We start from the raw sequence: 22,970 nt of genomic DNA on the forward strand, positions 1-22,970 counted from the left end.
CTTCATTCCCTTTCTTATCATGAACACCACATTTCTGTGTGGAATAATTACACACACTTCAGATCAGATCATGTGATTCTTCATCTACCTGAATGGATATTATTAAGGCAGTAGCTACAGAACAGGTCATTCAGATATCATAATGCATGAAGACATTTAAACGCCATGAACAAGTAATTATTAACCTGGCAAAAGGAAGTGACATCATCTCTTGCTGTGCTGCTCTACTTTCACTGCTAGCATCCTTAGAGGAAAGAGTTTACAGCCAGTATGTTCAACAAAGTATGTTCAACAAAGTATGTTCATCATTAACCTGGAAGGAAGGAATGCATGTAGTGCCATAAACCCTCACTGTGCTGCTCTTCCTTCACTGAAGCTCTCACTGGTAAGATCCTCAGAGGAGAGAGTCTACAGCCATTACCAAAGTATGGAAACACTCTCTCTGTGAAAGTGTGTGTGAGAGTGTGGAGGTGTGTGTTATTATCAGGGTCAGAGAATGACAGCTCTCCTCTGTCCCAGTCCAGCTTCACTCTGATCCTCTGGAGTTTCTGCTTCACTGTGATGAGAGTGGAGGGCTGTGGTGTAGACTCTGCTCCATATTTACCATCTTTATGATACACACACCAACATCCACTCATGGAGGTAAAGTCTCCCTTCCTCTGGAGAGACTCTGTCATCGCACCCACATTCCACCTTCTGTTCTCTCCAACCTCCACATCCCAGCAGTGAGTCCCTGAGTTAAAGCCCTCAGAGCCCAGGATGTCAGCACTTATATCAAACCTCTCTGGGTTATCAGGAAGCTGCTGACTCTCACCACCACATCTCACACTGGTCAGATCCTCAGACAGGAAGAGTTGTGGGTGTGCAGTGTTGGGATCCAGAGTCACAGGAGCTGAAGAGTGAGAAACACAAATGGTTTAGGTGGAAAGAGCACACATAAAGAGATACATACACATATACAATCTAGAGGTCAATATCTATATTTGTATCTGTTAAACCAACAAAATTATCTGTCTTAGTATCTGGATGCAGATAGAAGGCCAGAAGTAGGCGTGGCTTATGTCAGAAGTCATGCTCAATCAGGCATGTGTTGTATTTTTTAGCCTAATATTGTATGTACTGAATACTGTATATGCAATTGGTGTATGTGAGAAGCTGAACATTTCCCTTCTCACTGTTTCAAACATTCACTGTTTTACCACTAAATTCGGGAGTAAGAGACGGTGACTCTATTCATTTTCACATACACGCACGCAGCCACCATTACACAGTGTCTCCCCAGAGATCGCCTAATATGTAAACCCTGAACATTGTGCAGAGTGTTGTTGGGTGTTTTGTGGGTTTGTGGTGCTTGTTTGTTGTGAGACTGTAATGTTGTCGTGTGTTTACCACGAGTTTGGTGAATTGTTTGGTCTACCGCGATATACAACATTTATACATGATATTTCCATACACCTGCTGTTGCTCAATTATACTGATATACATACTGTTAACGCACCATCTCATTCATTTACCATGTGCATAAACTAGTTAACACTTCCTTGTTCTCACACTCATACATACTGGTCCCAACGCGAAAGCGCGCTCGCGCTGGGATGTCACTTCCCCGCAAACAGGGAACGTCCCCAGGACGTTAACAGGACATTCGCAAGGTCCCCAATCGTCCCCAATTGGTCCCCGCCACAACGTTCGCTAGAGGACGTTACCAGAACGTTTTTGACGTTCGTAGCAAGTCTACGTTTGGTCCTTCTGTGACGTTCGCATGAGTCTTAAATCGGACTTTTAGGGAACCTTATAATTTGGTCTGTCAGCACACCTCCCCAGGACGTCATTTAAAAACGTCCCCGTAACCTTTACCTGCAGGTCCTCTGCGTGACGTTCGCATGAGCCTTAAAACGGACTATTAAGGAACGTTATAATTTGGTCACTCAGCACACGTCCCCAGGACGTCATTTAAAAACGTCCCCATAACCTTTACCTGCAGGTCCTCTGCGTGACGTTCGCATGAGCCTTAAAACGGACTATTAAGGAACGTTATAATTTGGTCACTCAGCACACGTCCCCAGGACGTCATTTAAAAACGTCCCGTAACCTTTACCTGCAGGTCCTCTGCGTGACGTTCGCATGAGCCTTAAAACGGACTATTAAGGCACGTTATAATTTGGTCACTCAGCACACGTCCCCAGGACGTCATTTAAAAACGTCCCGTAACCTTTACCTGCAGGTCCTCTGCGTGACGTTCGCATGAGCCTTAAAACGGACTATTAAGGAACGTTATAATTTGGTCACTCAGCACACGTCCCCAGGACATCATTTAAAAACGTCCCGTAACCTTTACCTGCAGGTCCTCTGCGTGACGTTCGCATGAGCCTTAAAACGGACTTTTAGGGAACGTTCTTATCTGGTCTCTCAGCATAAGTCCCCAGGACGTCCCCGTAACCTTTACCTGTGGTCCTCTGCGGGACATTCACATTCGGTCCTTCCAAAACGTCCCCTTGACGTCCTCTGATGGTCCTCTCTGAACCAGAAGTTCCGCTAGAGAAAAATGTTTTTCATTTGCCCGACATTTTAATGATAAGCCGGCCAAATATCTAGCCTATTTCTGCTTCTAAATTAGCCTATTGAAGAAAACTGACGGCCTGCATAGCTTAAAAAATAACATAATCAGGTAGTTTAGAATGCAACATGTTTATTTTCCTAAGTTTACAATGGGAAACAAAAACATTTATGTCTGATGCGCGTCAATAAGTGGCCTTTAAGCGCAACCTGCTGTGGCTTCAGGTATTCAGTGTTTGGAAAGTTCACTTTCTACATGAACTTGCTCTGTTCATTGTTCATAATTCAAAATTTTGAACTAAGTTCACAGCTCCAATTTTCAATATGCTGCGAGTGCTATCATTTTTCAAAATCTCTGTCTGCAATACCGCTCTCGGCTCTTCGGCACGCTCACGCACGGTAATAAAAGGAAACACGCAACACTGCAGGTATTGCAGGTTCATCCTGGTCAGAAGGTTTACCCTCATCAGATGTGTTTGGCCTCTGAAAAAAAGCTTTTAAGGCTAGTCTGCTTGGCCATGTTGGATCCTTCTCACTCAGTTCGCTCCTCGTTTGAAACCGAGGGTTTGCGCTTTATTTAAAATGCAGCATATGCGTGTTGTTAAATAACTTTCTAACGGCAGATTAGCCTGTTCCTTTTAAACATAATAAGGGCAGTGCACGTTTGCTTTATAGGCCTTAATATTAGGATTGTTGTCAAATCCAGATTGTGTTTGCGAGACGGGATTTTTAAAGAAATTCCAATCAGACAATTTGACCGGTGAGCTCTTCGTTCGGTTGCAGCATCTTTGAAGGCCTGTGGAAACCTCAATATGTTAAAGCTAGACACTTGGTCACCTTCCTATGTATGCATTGTACTGGAATCATGCAGACATTACATTTATAGCACAGATCAGTAAAGAAGTATTCATATTTATTTTATTTCATCATTCTTAGTTTGGCTAGTTATTCTGCCTCCCTGCCCGCACGTCCGTGATGTGCCATGGATGTTAATTAAAAAAGGAATCATTACGGAAAACCCTCAATGCGTAGTGACTGAGATTGCTACAATATGCTTTTCCTCAAACCCTCGGAAAAAAAGACTAAGTTTGTTGGCTGTCTCACACTGTGATAAACCTGTTAAAGTGGCACAACAGTAATCAGACAGTGTTAGGACAGTAGGTAGCGATCTGGTTTACTATTAGGAAGGGTTACGGTTCAATTCCCATGCCCGCAATCAAGTTTGTAATCGTGTGTGTGTGTCTATGCATATCATATGAAATGTGTAATATAAATGAACTTGAAATTGTGTGTGTGTGCGCACTGTAAGCAAAATGACGGCTCCGCGATCTATTATTATTTTATTTTCTTCATTTAGCTCAGCAAAAACGGTCGTGCCTGCTACGTCCGCGGTGCATCCTTGAATAACGTACCGAGGACGTCTAAAACAGGTTTTCCAGATGTCACCACAATGCCCTCAGGACGTTCTTGCAACCTCCTGCAGAACGTCCCCAGGACCTATAGAAACACGTTCCCCAGACGTAACCACAATGCCCTCGGGAGGTGCTTGCAACGTCCTGCATAACGTCCCCAGGACCTATAGAAAACGTTTCCCAGTTGTCACCGCAACGTCCTCGGAACGGTCTTGGAACGTCGTGCAAAACGTCCTAAAGTTGTCACGGGAACCATACACATTTACGTTTTTAGAACGTTCAGAGAGACCATTACAGGACGTCTAGGGGACGTCATTTTGCTTACAGGGTTTTACATTTTGTCACTAGTGAAGGGACCGATGCATTATGTCACAGGGGTGTTTGTCGTGTTCACATTTCATGTATGTGATAACTGTGCATTGTAGGGTTATTTAATAGTGGGTTAAGTGTTGATTGATAGAATAACAATACATATGTTATTGAATAGACATTCATTAGCTGAAATTAGTGTTGTTGATAATGAGCAAGATGAGTTATGTTTCCCCATATTCATGGGTCAGCCATATTAGGCCAATAATGTGGCAATAGCTAGGCCTTTAAGAAGTCATTCGAGAGGTTAAAGAAGTATTCCGGATCAATTGCTTTTCGCTAACGATATGCTAGCGGCTAAAACTAACTAAATCTCTTGAAATGTGCTGACTTTGACATTATGACAAACTAGTTACTCAACAACTGTCCTAACACAGTTAAACATCAAGCAAGTGCAACAGCAGACAAAGCAAGACGGCATATAAGCTACTTACTCTTTCGGCAGACAGTAGTAAGCAATGCTACATTTAGCAGTTATATGCCTATGGACGCTAGTATGGCAATGGCACTGAGGCGATTCTCCATATTAAAAGTCACTGTAGCGCCCCAATTTTTTTCAAGCTGTTATTTTAAGGTAAAACTGCTTATCCTAACCCTAATCCTAAAGCATAATTGTTGCATACTGTTACTTTAAAGTAGAAGGACAGCCTTCCTGTTGTGAGGAATTGTTGCTTAAGGTAAATACTGTTGCGCTACATTGATTCGTTGTTTTTGTCTGAAGTACTTTGTTTTGTGCTATTATTACATTTGCTAAAATCCACAACCTGGAAAGAAAATAAATCTTGTTAAACTGAAAATGTGAACCACTGCTCTGGCAATTCTTTTTCCACCATCCCTAATTCCCTAATTGTGGGCTGGCCGCGGCAGTCAATCACAGTTTCAAAGCATCAAAATGATTTATTTATTATGTTATTAACTATGAAATATATTTTCACATCCTCATACTGTACTTTTCATCTCTCTCTTGATTTATTTTTAATTTTTAATTGAACTAAGTTTCATGAACTGTCTGAACCCCCAGCTTGTCCAAATGTCTGTGGTACAGTGAACCACATGGCCCTCCATGCTTAACAGGGATTTCCTCACCTTTGCTTTAACATCACAGTACAGGTTTGGTCCACCTGTACGTGAGATATACATGCGTGAGGGTACCCTGTAGCATGGTGCAGTGACAGTTAGGAGCTTACGGGCACAGGTGTTTTCAACAACTGAGTAGGGCAAGAAGTCCTGGAAAATTATTTTACCCAAAGTTTCTGTAATCTGCTTGGCAGTTGATGGTTGTCTGTGGATGGTGTTTTTGAATTGAACACAGCCGTTATTTGTGGTTGTGGCTGTGTATTATCCACTGCTGGGGGGGCCTGGGAAGACATGGTCACAAAGGGATGTTTGAGATGCATATGGTTATTGTGAAGGACCGAGCCTCGGTTGCCGTTGAAAATGTGGGTTTGGCCCGAAAAGCTCAGAGATAGAGTGAGGGTTCAAATAGAATGTTTTAATGGGGTTCAAAATACCCGGAAGAACTGCTAAGCCTCTCAACATCAACAGAGGACAAAAAGCAACAGTCTTCAACAGTCTCACCTGGGCCCTGTTCGGCGTAGAACTGAAGCTAAGTTAATCAATAGTCATTTTAGCACGTTAGGTTAATCTCGCTAAATGAGAACAGGCTATACCGGTCTGCCGACGGCTGATCCACATCCTACTCATGAAGCTAAACGTCATCCAAGCTAAACTTGCGCGTGCACGTCCTACTTCAAAAGGCAGGAAAGGTCGATCACCAAAACCATGATTTTTTTTGAACAGTACAATAGTCTAAACTCAAAGAAAAAGACTCTACTATAAGAAGCTACTTATAACACTGTCATATAATTATAAGTGCTTTGATCCCCCTATCGCCCACACTACAAAAATGTACCACTTGCGTAAGACAATACATGTTCGACTGTGGTGTTTGCAATAAATGACTCCAGAAGGTCTTGTAAATGAATGATTCCTGTCGGCTGAATCTGTAGCGCTCATACAAGAACTCATCATGATGGAATAATGGATCTTGACAATCGCAAAGAACTCTCTCCCTACACTAATCTAACTATCTAATATCGGTCAATGGGATTCCTCCTTTTTCCGGGGGTGTGGCAAGTTTATCCAGCTACGCTTAGGTTAGCCTGCACTGGAGCAGGTTAGTGCTAATTGATATGTTACTATGGTGATTTATCAAAAGTTGCTTTGCCGAACCAAAAAGAGGGGTGTTTGTTATATTAGCCTGAAAATGTACTCGCTAAACCGCTAAGCGAGCTACGCCGAATAGGGCACTGTTCTTTTATTTATTCTTCACCAACCCAATGAGATCCCTTAATTACTCTTGGCGTGAAAACTGTACGGCACCCGCCCAAAAAAGCGTTGGTCATGCACAACAAGGCGTACTGGTATGTTGTCGTCAAAGCATGAAAACAAGCTACATTACCACACATCCTGGCACATCCATAGCAATGGAAGATGACATTTCCCTCTGTCATTCTGAATCATCTGTTTATCAACACGGGAGAACGATACAGTTCACTGGCGAAACAGTTAGCTGGAGTTCACATCCTTAATAATACTCCTTTTACCCCAACTCTTCATTCATTAAATATGTTAAAATAAATATAGAATAATACTCTTTCAATTGCAATCTGGTTTTAGCTTTACTGTATCCTTATACATTCTTAAACACAACTGAAATATCCCAAATACTTCTGACTCGTTTTCTTTTTCACCTGTAGACCTGCGTCTACACACTCTTCATCACTTCTGCTCTCCTCCAGTTCCCCCTTCAGCTTGGCAGCTCTTTTGATCTCTTCACTTGTCGTCATATTTCTTTTGGAGGTTCTTTTTGCTCTTATTTATGGAAAGCACATTGAGTTGCCTCTGTGTATGAAATGTGTTCTATAAATAAACCTCTCTCTCTCTCTCTGTGTGTGTGTGTGTGTGTGTGTGTGTGTGTGTGTCTGTGTGTGTGTGTGTGTGTGTGTGTGTTTGTGTGTGTGTGTGTGTGTGTGTGTCTGTCTGTGTGTGTGTCTGTCTGTCTGTCTGTCTGTCTGTCTGTTTCAGTCAATACTCACTGTATTGCACAATATCCTGCATCTTCTCCCAGACTCTAAACTTCAGGTTGCCCAGGTGTTTTGCCACATTGATCAGAGCTCCTGAAACCATCTCTGGATCCTGCAGTGTGCACTGGGCTCTGGAATAACATTCAGGAGTCAGTGCTGCTGTGGGTTTGGGTTCAGAACCACAGAGAAGAGAGAGACAGGAGGCAGATCACTCACCTTTCCACTGTGCTCTTGTAGTTCTGTGAAATGATAAAGGAAAACATTTATTTCAACATGATTGGTATGGAAATGTCTCATAATAAACCTTAATGAACTAATGGACTCATTGGTGGTTGAGCAGCTAATGCTTTTTGAACAACACACACACACACACACACACACACACACACACACACACAGAGACACACACACACACACACACACACACACACACACACATACACACACACACACACACACACACACATACACACACACACTATGATAAGGACAGTAGATGGTTTTTACTTGTAGAAATGTGATGTCATCAGCTCTCATCTTCTTTTCTATGGCTCTGATTGTGTCTGAAAGAGATGAGATCTCTCTGCTCATCTTCTCAATCTTCTCCTTCATCATCTGACTCTTCTGCTCCTCTTCCTCCCACAGTGCAGCTAACCTGGCTACCTCTTCGTCTCGTAGAAACTGGTGAAACTTGTCAAACTCCTCCTTGATCATCTTCTCTGTGTGCTGGGCCTGAGTCTGGAATAAGGTCAATAACAGAGAAAGTGTCTACTAGGGAATTCCTCTGGATTAACACACTTCATAAAAGCTTTTCCAACATCTGTAGATATTCTATTCATTCTTGAGTCCTGCCTCTTACCTTAATGTGTTTTGCTGTTTTATCATAGGTGAGTTTTACTTGTTCAAAAGCCTTTAGCTTTTCCTTCAAGGGATCCACTTTGACCTTGAGCTCCTCCTGGAAGAGAGAGAGAGAGAGAGAGAGAGAGAGAGAGAGAGAGAGAGAGAGAGAGAGAGAGAATAATACAGTAGACTTTTACCTACAAAGCAATTTGTTCCAACATTTGCTGGCGTATTTATGAAAAGTCCTGAATGTGAAAATAATAAAGACAAATTATTGACCTGACTACAGTAATTCTAATTCAGATTTTAAAAAAACGACTCTGTCAGAACATGGATTGTCACCACTAAAGCAACAAATGGATGCATTTCAGATGGATGTTTTGTGAACACATTTGGATGGCCTTCTTGAGAGTGAAATGATGGTGCTGCTACCTAGTGTTGATTTACAGTATTAACTGCAACTACAGGGATTTTGAATATTGTGCTTAGCAGATCTTTGTTTATAATAATGGACCTAATATTAGGCTGTAGCTTTTTGTTAATTATCCAATACAAATATGTTTGATTAATGATTATCAAACTTACCTTGCGGTCAACTGCTGCTTCATCAATGGGACTGAACTGGTGATTCCTGTGGAGTTTTGAGTCTCGACACGAGTAACACACAAGCTGCTGATCATCTTGACAAAACAGCTTGAGTTTGTCGCCATGTAGACTACAGACTGCTCCTCTCTGACCTCTTTCCTGTAAAAATGTCTCACACAGGTTTTTTAATGCAAGGCTGATGGGTGGGTTGTCCTTCGATGACCTTCTCCTGCAGACTGGACATTCCCTGGATCCTTTAGTTCCCCAGTACTGCTGCAGACAGGCTTTACAGAAGCTGTGACTACATGACAGAACAACTGGGTCCTTAAAGATGTCAGTGCACACAGGACAAGATAAATCCTCCTCTAGCTTCGAAGCCATTTCCCAAGAGTCAATATAAATCTGGTGCGTGCTTCCCTCTCGTTGTAACCTTTCCCCAAACTGTACTTTCACTTTCAGGAGTTTGACAAATCCAGTCAGTTTCTGAGTCCTCTTGTGATTTTAACCTATGTATGCAAGCATGTTAACCTCTCCAAAGTCCTTATAAGACCAACTATGTCCAGTTTGAGTGTCTTTATTAGATTCTCACCTGACCTGCTGGAGCAGTTTTGTGACGGTGTGACGGGGAACACAGCAGCCGCCCTTCACTGAGCTTCACCTCCTCCTTCAGGAAAGGAGAGTCAGAGGGAGCGATCTGGAGGAGGAGGGAGCTGATTGGTGTCCTGCCACCAGGTAAACAGCTGCAGAGTGTGTGTGAGAGTGTGTGAGAGGGGTGTGGCCAGTTCTTAAAGGCATTCCGCACCTGCAGGTAATCACAGCCGTCTGTCACTGAGCTTCACTCCTCCCTTCAGGAAAGGAGAGGTGGGGAGGGATCTGTAAGAGCAGGGAGCTGATTGGTCGAAACTAAAGTTTTTTTCCTCTACTATCCTGAGAAATGTTCCTACTGCAGACCTGATCCTTCACAGAAACACAGAGAGCTGTCTGTGCTGTGTACACACGGTCATCATACACTGTGTGTTTGAGTGCATTTGGTCTAATTGGCAACCAAACTGTTTATTCAGTTGTTATTATTCATAGTTGTACTTATTAATGTGGGTTTTATATTTGGTTTGACTGACACTTGAAACATTTTAAGTGTTTTTTGTATATGTTTGTGGAGGAGGAGGTGGCTTATCAATTTTTGAGGTCACCACACAGACAAGTCAAAGCAAAACATTCAACTATTCACCTGGAATGAAATCTAGTTTCCAGTCACAGCACAAGAACAGACTGTCAGAGCTCTCTGCCAAACTCACCCAACCTCATTCTGCAGCCAGGGTGAGGCTTGCTCAAGAGAGAGATGTGCCAGATTGCCCGACCGCATTACCAGGAGGAACAGTCTTTGCAGAACCGGTTGACATGTGTTTCCCAGCACAGAGGGTGTGAGAGGGAGGAAAAAGAGGGAGATAGAGATAGAGGGATTGAGATGGAAGAGAGGGCGATAGAAAGATAGAGAGGTTTAATGCTTGTTTATTGCAGCAGTATTCAAATCTTTACATTACTGCACTCTTAAAACATAAAATGCATGAGGACATCCAATATATACATCCTATAAGATCCACATGTTTGACATCCTCAGATTAAAAAGACAACATTACAGGCCCCCTGCTTCATATAAAAAAAAAAACATCCTTCCCTACCTCACACAACAAGCCCCCACCCCTAAAACATTGGCCGACCGCATTACCAGGAGGGACAGTCTTTGCAGAACTGGTTGGCATGTGTTTCCCAGCACTCATGTCACTTAGTGTAAAGCCAGAGGGCGTGGGTGTGATTTATGACTCACAGCCTAACCTCAGATCAGTGGCAGACAAACCCTCAATGCATAGACTTTGCTCTCTCACAGTTGTCATCATCATGATGACACCAACAGTTTCCATGTGCAGCTTGGGCGCTGGGTTTCACATTTGCCTACTCAGTGATCCTACTGACTGCCATTTGCTTTACTGAAAATTCTGTTCTTGTGTCATTTCCATCTTTTGAACATGTCATAGGCACAACAGTAGTTCCTCAAAACTGCCATCATCAGCCTTCAGGCATAATCCTTTAAGCCTTTTCTATTTATTATCATCCTGCACTAAAGATGACAATAAACATACTGACTGGGAGATGCATATCTGTCTTTTCATGGTAGCATTATAAAAAGTATCATCTTAAGAGCATAATTTTGGGCATCTATTAGCTTTCACAGTGTTACCCTGCAAAGTAGTCTAGCAGTATGAGCCACTTATTCTGTATGCCACAACACACACAAAATATGTTTTAAAATGATAAGAACAAAGGTAACCATTATAAACATAGCACAAACAGTAGGACATTTCTGTTTGGTAGATTATTTCTTTGTTGTAACAATGCTTCTGGGCACACCAGAGAACTCTAATCACATGAATCTTAAAGAAAAAAAAAACTCACTCAGCTTAGTTCCACACCTCCTTGTCCAGTCAAGGTGAGCCAGAGGGAGGGAAGAAGATTCTGATTGGTCAGTTCCACACCTCATTGTCCAGTCAAGGTGAGCCAGAGGTAGGAAAGAAGATTCTGATTGGTCAGTGTGCTTTCAGACTGTGAAGTTCAATACACATTGCCATCTACTGGTGAAATGTGAGTATTGAATCTGCAACATAAGAACATTACAGTGATTTGATATGGTTGCAGAGTACACATTTAACACCAAACCATGCCATTATGGGTAGATCTCTTATGTACATTTTGGCAGAGTATTCAAATGTTATTCTATTTCTCATTATATCTTAAGAATGTCTGCCCCTTATTTCATAACTAGAGACATTTATTTTGCTGTCAAATGCCTCTTCATCTATGGGTCTGGAGTAGATTGTTGTGCAATTTTGGACATCTATACAGAGTTCACACAAGCTTTTTTTTTTTTTGTAATTCAAGTTTTTATTTAGAAGTTGGTGCTTGACATAACATCATTATACACTTTACATTGTACATTATGAGACATTTTTACAAAAATGAAAAAATAAAATAAAAAATACATTACAAATAAGACCAGTACATGTTGATACATAACTAGGAATACTATTACATATTACAATTGTTATTATTTTTTTATGTTTGTATGTATGTATGTATGTAATTCATTTATTGATTGATGTTAGGGACACTCAGAGGAAGGTAGTGTAATGTGAGCCCAGAACGAGATCCAAATTGGTGCTCTTTTACTATTACTATTGTTTACCCTGTTGAGCATAAGCTCGTATGAAGCCGTTTTGGTCATTATATTAACCCACTCTTTTATGTCAGGAGGTCTAGGTGTTTTCCATAGATTGAGAATAGTCCTGGCAGCTGTTGTAATCCCTGCCATGATAACGGAAAATGCTGTGCTGGATATGTTAGGTATTTGTCTTCTGTCCCCTAATAGGCATAATCTGGGAGATAGAGGTATGTCACTTCCAAACCAGTTACTCAAGTTGTCTACCACTATTTTCCAGAATGGTTGAATAACAGGGCACTCCCAGATGCAGTGAAGCAGAGTACCTATGTCTTTCTGACATTTCCAGCATAAATTATTGTTTAGTATACCTGCTCTGTTAAGTCTTTGTGGTGTCCAATAATACCTGTGTGTTATCTTGTATTGTGTAAATTTCCCTCTAGCTTCCCAAATGTATTTCCCATTGTTAGATATAATACCCAGCCATTCCTCATCATCCATCAGACATCCCAGGTCTTTCTCCCATATAATTTTCAGGTTCTGACAGCAATCACTGAGTAATTGGTTGGTGGTTCTGTAAAATATAGAGGCTCGGTGACATTCCCCAGGTAGCGTGAGATAGTCTGTGATGTGATTTCCATCCTTATATTGAATCCTGGACTTAAGACAGTCCCTGATCTGCAGATATTTCCAAAAGTTATCCTTTCCTTTAAGATTGTATTTTATTTTTAAGTCAGAGAATGACATGAACACCCCCTCCTCATATAGATCGGTAATATGACATATTCCATTAAGATGCCATTCCTTCCAGTATATTGATGCCTTTCCAATGCGGATCATGGGGTTATGCCACAGAGAGGAATACATTTGTTTGCAGTGAGATAATTTGTGCATTTTATGTATTTTGGTCCAGATCTCTTTTGAGTGAGACAAAATAGGGTTCAATACATTATGTGAAGACTGGGATAATTTATTAATAGGAGTAAAAGGGAATGACAGCTTGTTTTCAATAGTAGTCCACTCTAGCTGGTTGTCTTTGTTCCAGTGTTTGGCTAATTTGGCCATTTCAAAGGAGGCATAGTATAGTCTCGGGTCTGGCAGTCCCAAGCCCCCTCTGTCCCTAGGAGAGCACATTTTGATGAGTTTGACTCTGGGTCTTTTCCTGTCCCATAAGAATTCTCTAATTATTCTATCATACTGTTTAAAGATCTGAGGGGATATAGTTATTGGCAACATCATAAGCACATAATTAAGCTGCGGTGCGACCACCATTTTTACCACATTGATCTTTCCCCATAATGTAAGCCTGAGTTTCCCCCATTTATCCAAGTTTGTTTTAATTTTTTGCATCAGCGGTTCTAAATTTAATGTAGGCATTTCCTCCACTTCACTGCTTAGTTTGATTCCCAGGTATTTCATCCCTTTTGATACCCATTTAAAGCCAAAATTTGTCAGTAAACTTGAGTTGCATAATCCAGATATAGGCATAGCTTCAGATTTTGTCCAATTCATTTTGTACCCTGATAATTTGGAGTAAGATTGTATTGTGTTCATCAAGGGTGGTATTGAATTTAATGGGTCTTTTATCAGCATCAAAATATCGTCTGCATATAATAATAATTTGTGCTCTCTTCCTCCTCCTTCCACCCCCCTAATAGCTGCATTAGCTCTGATGGCAATAGCCAATGGTTCCAGTACAATATTAAATAGTAGTGGCGACAGGGGACAGCCCTGTCGAGTACCTCTGGCGAAGTTAAAAGTAGGTGATATTACACCATTTGTTATCACCGCTGCCTTAGGGTGTTTGTATATAGTCCTAATCCATTTAATAAAAGTTGTCCCAAATCCAAAATGTGACAAGGCTGCAAACAAAAATTCCCATTGAACTCGGTCGAATGCCTTCTCAGCATCCAGCGAGAGGGCAACGACCGGGTCTTTTCCTGTCTGATTCAGCCAGATTAGGTGTAGTAATCTTCTCATGTTGTCGGTGGAAGACCTATTTTTCATGAACCCTACTTGGTCAGTGTGGATAATGTTCGGCATAGCCTTCTCCAGGCGTGTAGCCAAGATCTTAGTTAGGATCTTGCAGTCTACATTGATCAGACTTAGAGGCCGGTAGTTAGCGGGGTTTGTGGTATCTCTGTCCTTTTTAGGTATCACTGATATTAAGGCTTCATTAAATGTCGAGGGAAGGGTACCTAATTTAAAAGCTTCATTGAATATATCTTGCAATATTGGTGCCAAGATATCTATATACTGCTTATAGTACTCCAGAGGGATCCCATCCCCGCCAGGCGATTTCGCTGATCTCATGCATGAAACTGCATTCCTGATTTCATCCTGTGTTATTGAATTGTCTAAGAATTCAACCTGTTCAGGTGCCAATATAGGTAAATCAGTCAAATTAGAGAAAAAGTCTGTCAATTCTTCTGGTTTGGGATTGATGTCTGATGTATATAGCTCTTTGTAGTACTGTTGAAAGACCTCATTTATTTCCTTTGTGGAGGAGACTAGTTTATCACCTTTCTTGATTGCTGGTATTACACTATAGGAATTTTGTTGTTTTAGTTGTCTAGCAAGCAACTTGCCTGTCTTCTCTCCCCCTTCGTAGAAATTTGTCCCCAGTCTAAATAAAGCATATTCCACTTTTTTATTATAAATTTCTTGCAGTTGAAACTTAAGCTTACATGTATCTTGATATAGTTTGTCTGAGAATTTATTTGATAGTTCTATTTCCTGATTTTTAATGCTAGATTCAAATTCCTTTATTCTCCTCATATCCTCTTTTTTCTTTTTAGACGAATGTGCTATAATTTTCCCCCTAATGTATGCTTTAGATGCTTCCCATTCCATCGCTCGTGTGCTTGCACTGCCAGCATTAACTTCAAAAAAGATACAATGTTGTCCTTCAGTGACAGACTGAAGGATTCATCCTTTAGTAATGACGTGTTCATTCTCCATCTACCTTTTTTTTCAGTGTCAGCATTTATGTCAATACTAAGCTCCACTGCTGCATGATCAGAGAGAGCCATTGCGTTAATTTTACAATCAACCACTTGCTTTATTATAGTGTTTGATATCAAAAACATATTAATCCTTGAATAGGATTGGTGGCAGTGTGAATAAAAGGTATATTCCCTGTCACTGTGATTTATCAGGCGCCATATGTCTACCAATCCCATATCCTCACTGATCATATGAATAGCAGCTCTGTCCTTAGACATTATTGGGCCACTAAGTTTGCTCCTGTCCAAAAGGGGATCTGAAACTTGATTAAAGTCTCCTGCAAGTATTATCTGGCCCTCCATTTCACCCAGTGTCTTATTTACTTCATGGAAAAAATTAGGGTCTCCCTTGTTTGGTGCGTAAATGTTGCACAGTGTCATCGTAATCCCATTTATCAGCGCCTGTATGCATACCATTCTGCCCTCTTCATCTTTAACCTCCTTAAGTAAAATAAAATTCAAGTTTTTGTTGACCAGTATAATAACCCCGTTCCGTTTACTAGAGAAAGAGCTATGAAAAACATGTCCGACCCAACCCCGTTTCAGTTTGACTACTTCGTCGTTTACAAAGTGTGATTCCTGTATGAAAGCGATATCAGTCTTGTTATGCTTCAAATAAGTTAGTACCTTCCCTCTTTTTGCAGGATTCCCGCATCCATTGATGTTCCAGCTTATGCATGTAACATAGTTCCTAGTCATATTTTAAGTATCAAAGGAAATTTGCCTTGTGAAATTCTGTTTAAATCAAAATTGGCCATGCCTCTTTTTAGTGCTTCATATAGTCTCAACATCTCGCTGCTAGTTTTGTCTGTCATCACCAAAAACAACTCCATACAAACCCGCTCAAAAACTGCGGTGTAAACTTTAACACTTTTGTAGAAAGAAAAGAAAAAGCACAAAATGCTAAACTTAAACAAGCCCCACAAAAAGTTAACTAGGGCCCCTGGCTTTTCTCCGGCCATACTAATACAAACGAAAAGAAAGAAAAATAACGGACGATTTGGTCCGTGGCGTATTGCACCTCCAGCCATCTCTCTCTGGCTTTTCGCTCAGGCAATACAGGTTCAAACCCAAACCCCCACCAATGTATGTTACACATTGTCCACTTTTAAATCAGTCTATTTCTCATTGTCCATGTCACCCTTTATATTACAATGCTTCTGCTTTGAAACGGAACGTTAATGCTCACCCATCTGCATCGCGGTTCACTTTGATGAATGTTTCAGCCTCCTTGGCGCTCGTGAAGCTCAGTTTTTTCCCCTTCCAAGTGAATCGCAAAGTTGCCGGGTGAGCCAGTGTGTATCTCAGGTTAAGCTGCTGCAGAGTTTTCTTCGCGGCCGTGAACATTTTCCTCTTCTCAGCCAATTCCCTCGACATATCCGGAAACACGGAGAGTCTCATTCCTTCCCATTCAAGTCCTCGTCTTTCTCTGACAGCTTTCAAAACTTTCTCCCTCGCTGCTTGCCGTAAGAATCTCACCACTACAGGCCTAGGTGGCTGGTTGTCGTTGGGTATAGGAGCCATTGCACGGTGTGCGCGCTCGATTTCAAATTCACCTGCAGCGTCAACCCTCAGCCCGACACTCAACATGTTCTTCACACATTCCTCCATTGTGCCGTTCGTCCCGTATGTTTCTTTTAGCCCCAATACTCTCACATTGTTTCTCTTACTGTGGTTTTCAAGCATTTGAATGCGATCCCATAAGACTTCCATCTTTTTCTCACATTGTTTTCCGTTGCTCACCAACCGGTCGGTTTTGTCCTCCAGATGGGAAATCTGCCCCTCCGCCATTTCTAGCCTTTCCTGTATGCCATTCACCGTGTTTTTTAATTCAGTTGTTGTTTCTTTAATAGTTAGTATGTCTGCTGCAACTGCCTGCAGAGTGGTACTCATCTTGGAGATTTCAGAAAACATATTCTCCAGGCTTACATTATTTTCTAACTGCTTTACTGGCTGAGTCGGAGTCGGCGGCTTTGAAGTTTCTTCAGTTGGCGGAGGATTTTTTCTGGTAGACATTCTGGTGTCTTTAAAATACTTCGACGTGGTCGTCATTTGGGTCCAAAAAAGAGCTTCAGTTACTCAGGTGCAAGTTGTGAGGGTCAAGGATTATGAATTGGTTAAAAGTTGTGGATTTTCATTAGTTATTATATTGTCATTATTGGTGGTTGAGCGGAGCTCGTCTACTGTGCTGCCATCTTGCTCGGCGTACCCACGTGACTCCTCACACAAGCTTTTAATCATCTTCACAGTGGAAGCTGAGGGCCATGTTGTGCACAGTGCAGGGAATGAACGAATGAACGAATGCATGAATAAATGAATGAATGCATGAATGAATACATGAATGAATGAATGAATGAATGAATGAATGAATGAATGAATGAATGAACAAATAAATGACTGACTTGTTTTACTATGTTCTATCTGTTAAGAGTTTCTGAGTGATAAATGTGATCCCTGGATCTATGAGCAGGTGCTGGTTGTTATGGACAGATGCCCCATTCCAACAGAAGCTGATGTAGCAAACTCTGTCAAATGTCCCTGTTATGTGACTCTGTACCCTTACTGGCACTCGTAAGACAAACAGCTTGAGTGTCCTTGTCTGGCCATCCTCTCTCTGGTTCACTCACTGTGAGCTTCATCTCTGCTCTGTCCTGTGTTGGTGAGACTTAGTTGGAAAGACATTTGAGCACTCAAAGAATATATTAGAAAGGTGTGTAGGAGCCGCATTTAAGTTTTTGTATTTTGTAATGATTTATTGATTTTTCCTTTTATGGAATTTCGAGTGTGCGCTCTCTATAGGTGGTGACGGTGCCACCCTTTAAAAGGCTGCCAGACGGGCATGACGAGGAGAAGGCGGGACGCAAAATACCGTCATTGACCGTGAAGCTGAGGCGTGAAGCTGAGGCCTAACCACGCTGTCCCCATTTGGACCCGTGCAATTGTTGGACTTTAAAACTTTGATACTGCAATTGCATCCTTATTTTTGTAACGTTTTTCTGCAATAAAACCGGCAACATTATACAGTCAAACTCCCTTTTGCGTTGGGTTATTTGGACAGAGCTACGAGTCTTGACCACGCTCCCCCTGCTTTCTCCATGGTGGCAAATCAAGGATATAGGACATAGGAATAGGATTGGATTGGGTTTCTTAAAGGAAGAAACCCAAAAGCTGTTTTTTGCCACTACAATTCGTCAATGACGCTTGCTTGGATTTACACCGAAGATATTCACGTAAGCTGGACACAGGAATGTCGGCCTAACGCATGGTGAACTTGACAAGGAAACGCTTCAATGGAGGTATATGCTTGAAATTATCATTCTTTTGATGGATTTTTGGTTGACAAACAATATTGGAATAATTAAGAAGCAAGTTTCATGGAAGATTTTTGAGTTAAAGAACTGTGATAATTATTTTTTGGAAGTTAATGGCGACGCGGCCAAACAATTGGATGAGTGGATACACCTGGTTGAATCGTTTAAGAAACAAGATACTTTTGGAAGATACTTCTTACTTCTTACATTTGAATTAAGAGAAAGAAGATAAATATTTTTGGAAGTTTATTTTTTGAGTACAATGTCTGACGACGAGGCCGAAGACCGTGTTCTAACAATGAGTAATCAGGCCGCGCGTTTGCGCGCAGCTAGATCAGGAAAGATGTCGCATGTAACAAGGAGAATGAATATTGTGAACGATTTGATGATTGACAAAGAATCCCTTGATGAAGTGAAAGGGAACATGATTAAGTTTTATGAAATCTTTGAAGAGTTTACAACTTCGAATTCAATTTACGTTAATCAGTGCTTGGATGAGGAACCACGCCAAGATGATGACGAGACGTGGTTTAAACCACGATTAGCGCAGATAAATGCTTTTATTGCAAACGTGAATAAATGGATTTCACAAATAGAAACCCCTCATGAGCCTAGCTTAGGTGAAATAACGTCTTCTGCTGTACAAACGGAAGAGCCAGAGCCTCTGGTTGAATCTGATTGTGGAAATGATGAACATGATGCAGACACGAACGCCAATGCAAACGTTGATAATACCGATGCGCTATCGCATGTGTCCAGGAAGTCATCTAGGTCTTCTAGGTCGTCTAGACTGTCTTCATCATTGCGTACCAATGCAGAAGCAGAACGATTAGCCTTAATTGCCAAAGCTTCGAAATTAAAGGAGAAACATGCAATAGAAGCACAGGAAGAAATGTTAAGCCAAAAGAAGGAAGTGTTAAGAAAAAAGAAGGAAACATTGGATTTGGATGCAGAAATTGAAGCAGTAACTGTTAAAATCAACTATCTTAAAGAAGCTGAAATGAATATGTCTAACCCCATGCAATCCAACACTGCTGTATCTCACCTTGTGCCTTCTGTTAAACTGCCTGTATTAGGTGCCGAAGCAGCTCAAGCCACATCTGATACATCACAAGCACACATGGACAAAAGGCTAGACTATTCGCTTCATCTTCATGATGGCACTGCTCCAGCAGTCAGGACTAAGACAGGTGTCAATGTTCAATTTCCCCTGCCTAATTTAGGTACAGATAAGCAAGACAGTAAGCCTATGTTCCTTCCCAGGGTCAGTAGTGATATTAGGCCACAACAACTACAACACTCATCTCATAGCTTTCCCTCTGCTCGATATACCTCATCACATAGCTATCCTTCTGTCATTTCCCACTCATATGCTAGCTCAGATCAAGCCACTCGGCCCACTGTGACACACAGGGAAATTCCCTCTTCAACCAGCTCATCGCAGGACAATCATGTCATCAAAGTATTGGAGAACCAAAGTGAGTTAACCAGGATGCTCATGAAACAGCAACTTTTGACTACACTACCTCAGAGAAATATCCCACTCTTTGACGGACAGGTTCTAGAGTACACATCATTCATTCACTCATTTGAAAACATGATTGAACAGAAAACGGATAACAGTAGAGACCGGTTACAATTTCTTATTCAGTATACTAAGGGCCAGGCACAGAGGCTAGTCAAAAGCTGTGAGTACATGTCCCCAGATAGAGGCTATCAGAAAGCAAAGCAGTTACTGAAGGAAAACTTTGGAAATGAATACAAGATATCTTGTGCATACTTGGAAAAGGTCCTATCCTGGACTCAAATGAAATCTGAGGATTCCAAAATGCTGCAGGATTATGCCATGTTTCTCAGGAGCTGCTGCAACGCTATGGAGGAAATGGACTACATGCAGGAACTGGACACCATATCCACCATGAGAAGCATTGTCCTCAAGTTGCCATTCAAGCTCAAAGAGAAATGGCGTAACAAGGCTTTTGAGCTACAAGAACAACACCAGCGTAGGGTAAGAATTTTAGATCTCGTCTCTTTCATTGAAAAGCAAGCCCGTATAGCAGCTGATCCAGGTTTTGGTGACCTTCAAGACCAGTCAACTAGTAGAGCTAAGGTTAGAGCCCCTACTCTGTCACAGCTCTCAAAGTCATCTGGCAGTAGCTATGCCACTAGTGTTGCTCTTGACCAAAAAGAGACAAAGTCTGAACCCTCTTGCCCCCTCTGTAGCTCAAAGCACACATTGGACTTGTGCAAAGACTTCTCAAAGAAAATGCATAGAGACAAGATCAGTTTCTTAAAGACTAAGGGCATATGCTTTGGATGTCTCTCCGCAGGCCACATTAGTAAAGAGTGCAAAAGGCGACTCACATGCAAAGTTTGCAAGAAAACTCACCCAAGTGTCTTGCATATTGGGATTAACGACAGCACAGCTAAAGAAGCAGAAAAACCCTCTGGTGTTATAGGCAGTGCATCAGCAGAGTTATGTGGTCATATAGGGGCCGGAGACCAAGAGTGCGCACTTTCCATCGTCCCAGTTAAGGTTAAGGCAGCAAAGGGCAGCCAAGTCTTACAAGTGTATGCTCTCCTGGATCCAGGGTCTTCTGCCACCTTCTGCTCAGAAGAGCTCATGACGCGTCTCAATCTCAAAGGAAGGAGAACACAAATTCTTCTACGAACACTGTGATGGAAATTGATATAACCCCTGATTCATGTATTTGCGGGTGCATTGCGGGCGTGCATGCTCTCCCATGTGTGTGTCTGCCATTTGCCATTTGCCCCCATGGTGAGGCCCTCAGACGTGGCCTATTCTAAATGAAGCCCCCGGAACCTCTCCAGACACCCCCTCTCCCAAGGTGATAAAATACACATCACCTATTTACCATGTGCCTTTGTGTGTGGACCTTCCGGAACCTTCCGTGGGGGAACCTCCCCTCCCCTCCCACTCACATACCCCTCTGCCCACCTTGACCTACCTTGACCTATCACCCCAAAGGTATCCTCCCATGATCGACCAGTATTTAACTTGTAACACTGTAATACTCTTCAGTCCATTCCTTGTCTATTTTGTGTGGAATTGGCTCCCTGCAGGCGTACGTAGAAATAAACCGCAAAGAACCCATTTGATTCACCTCGTGGTCAGTTTGTCTAAAATATTGGCTCAGTTATTGTTATATCAGATGGTCCTTCGAATCGGGAGTTATTAACTCTCAGAAACAGCAGAAAATACAAGCTGACGCCAACACTGTGAACGGGCAGGTAAGCGAGCGAATTACGCTCATTCTATGTGCAGAACTGTTTAAGAGTTGGGACAGTAGAGAAAGCTTACGGTGTGCGAGACCGGCTTTTATTGTACTTGCTGTCTGTTACTAGATTGGATCACTTTGAGTTGATCAATTGGTATCTCTTAGGCACTAATATCCGGCACTACGGCGAATTGTGTAAGGGACGGAAGTCTAGTCCTGAAGGAAAAAGACTGGTTAAAAGTTATATAATATTTATATAAAGTCGGGGATACCATCGTTGTAGACTAACGTTGGGTCTGAGAGAATCACACCTCGGTGGTCCAGGCTTGTAGCGCTGTACAAAGCTTGGAAAACGTCTACCATCGGATGCTCTTGTGGGGGTAGCTAGGTGGACCTGTTCGGGTGTGTTTTTAGAGAGCTCAATTTACAACTCTGCACATAGAAAAAGTCCCGTTCGCTACAATTAACTTATATTGTTTATTACTTGGACCATAACGAATCAAATCTCTTTGCGGTCTATTTCAAGCGTGCTGTGTATTGTGTTTAACTTCGTTGTCTGGTTATAGCAATCTCTTGGTTTGAATTAATATGGCTACTTTAAAAAAACTTACACCCGCTACGAGTGTTTCTCTAGCGCGCTTTGTTCTCGAGACACAACAAAAGAGATGGATAAGATGATAAAAGATGGCTGGAAGGCCTTGTGGGGCGTTAGACGGAGCTTGCAGTGGTGGTCTGATTTAAAATGTGAAAAGAAAAAGGCAAAATATGGAATGTATTTATGTGCTGTGTTGATTAATCAGCAAAATGGTGTTTTATTGGGAAGTAATGGTAAACCGATTAATGCAGAGCAGCATTTAGATGCGGTTGTGGAGTCCACTACGAAGTTATGGGGATTGCTGAACATAGTTCAGGATCGCCCACCATTGTTGCTTGATGTACAGGACTGGGCCGGTTGGTTGGACAGGGTGGTCAAACAGTCTACTTCTGTAGTTTACCGTGTTATAACCGCGGGCGCTGCTATCTCTGTTGCCGCTATTAAATCAGACGTTGCGCCACCTCCTGCCTATGCCCCTAATTTTGGTAATAAAGCCACCTTTCCATGCTCTCCCATTGTACCCGCTCGTCAAGTTTTACGAGCCCCTATGGCTCCAGTTACCACGCTTGCGGGGCCCGATCCAGCTGTGGGAAATGTATCCATGCACGACATCACAGGGCACAGCTCACATGCAGAGATGAGTACTCTGGATGAATCAAGTCCCTCCTTACCCATAAAACGCAGAACCTCTACCCCTGCTGCGGCAGTAAATGCCGACACTGATAATGCTAGAAATTCCTATGAAACATCTGCAAACGGGT

At 41.9% G+C, this 22,970-nt stretch overlaps 2 protein-coding genes across 2 annotated transcripts in view; both read right to left on the reverse strand.

The window, feature by feature from the left end:
- Positions 1-22,970, reverse strand: part of LOC308365952 (E3 ubiquitin-protein ligase TRIM35-like) — a gene marked incomplete at both ends in the record, with an annotated part of 83,547 nt that overhangs the window by 19,001 nt on the left and 41,576 nt on the right. The gene's annotated exons all lie outside the window — the stretch shown is intronic.
- LOC308365518 (E3 ubiquitin-protein ligase TRIM35-like) lies at positions 309-9,500 on the reverse strand (the record flags this gene model as incomplete). The annotated part of the gene is made up of 7 exons (XM_080838985.1): positions 9,438-9,500; positions 8,849-9,354; positions 8,283-8,378; positions 7,931-8,161; positions 7,640-7,662; positions 7,436-7,554; positions 309-892 (listed from the first exon to the last, which is right to left on the reverse strand). Exons 2-7 carry the CDS (start codon positions 9,227-9,229, stop codon positions 309-311), a joined length of 1,434 nt encoding a protein of 477 aa, XP_080695111.1. The 5' UTR covers positions 9,230-9,354; positions 9,438-9,500.

This window comes from Sprattus sprattus (genome assembly GCF_963457725.1).
Source record: "Sprattus sprattus genome assembly, chromosome: 5".
Classification (NCBI taxonomy): domain Eukaryota; kingdom Metazoa; phylum Chordata; class Actinopteri; order Clupeiformes; family Clupeidae; genus Sprattus; species Sprattus sprattus.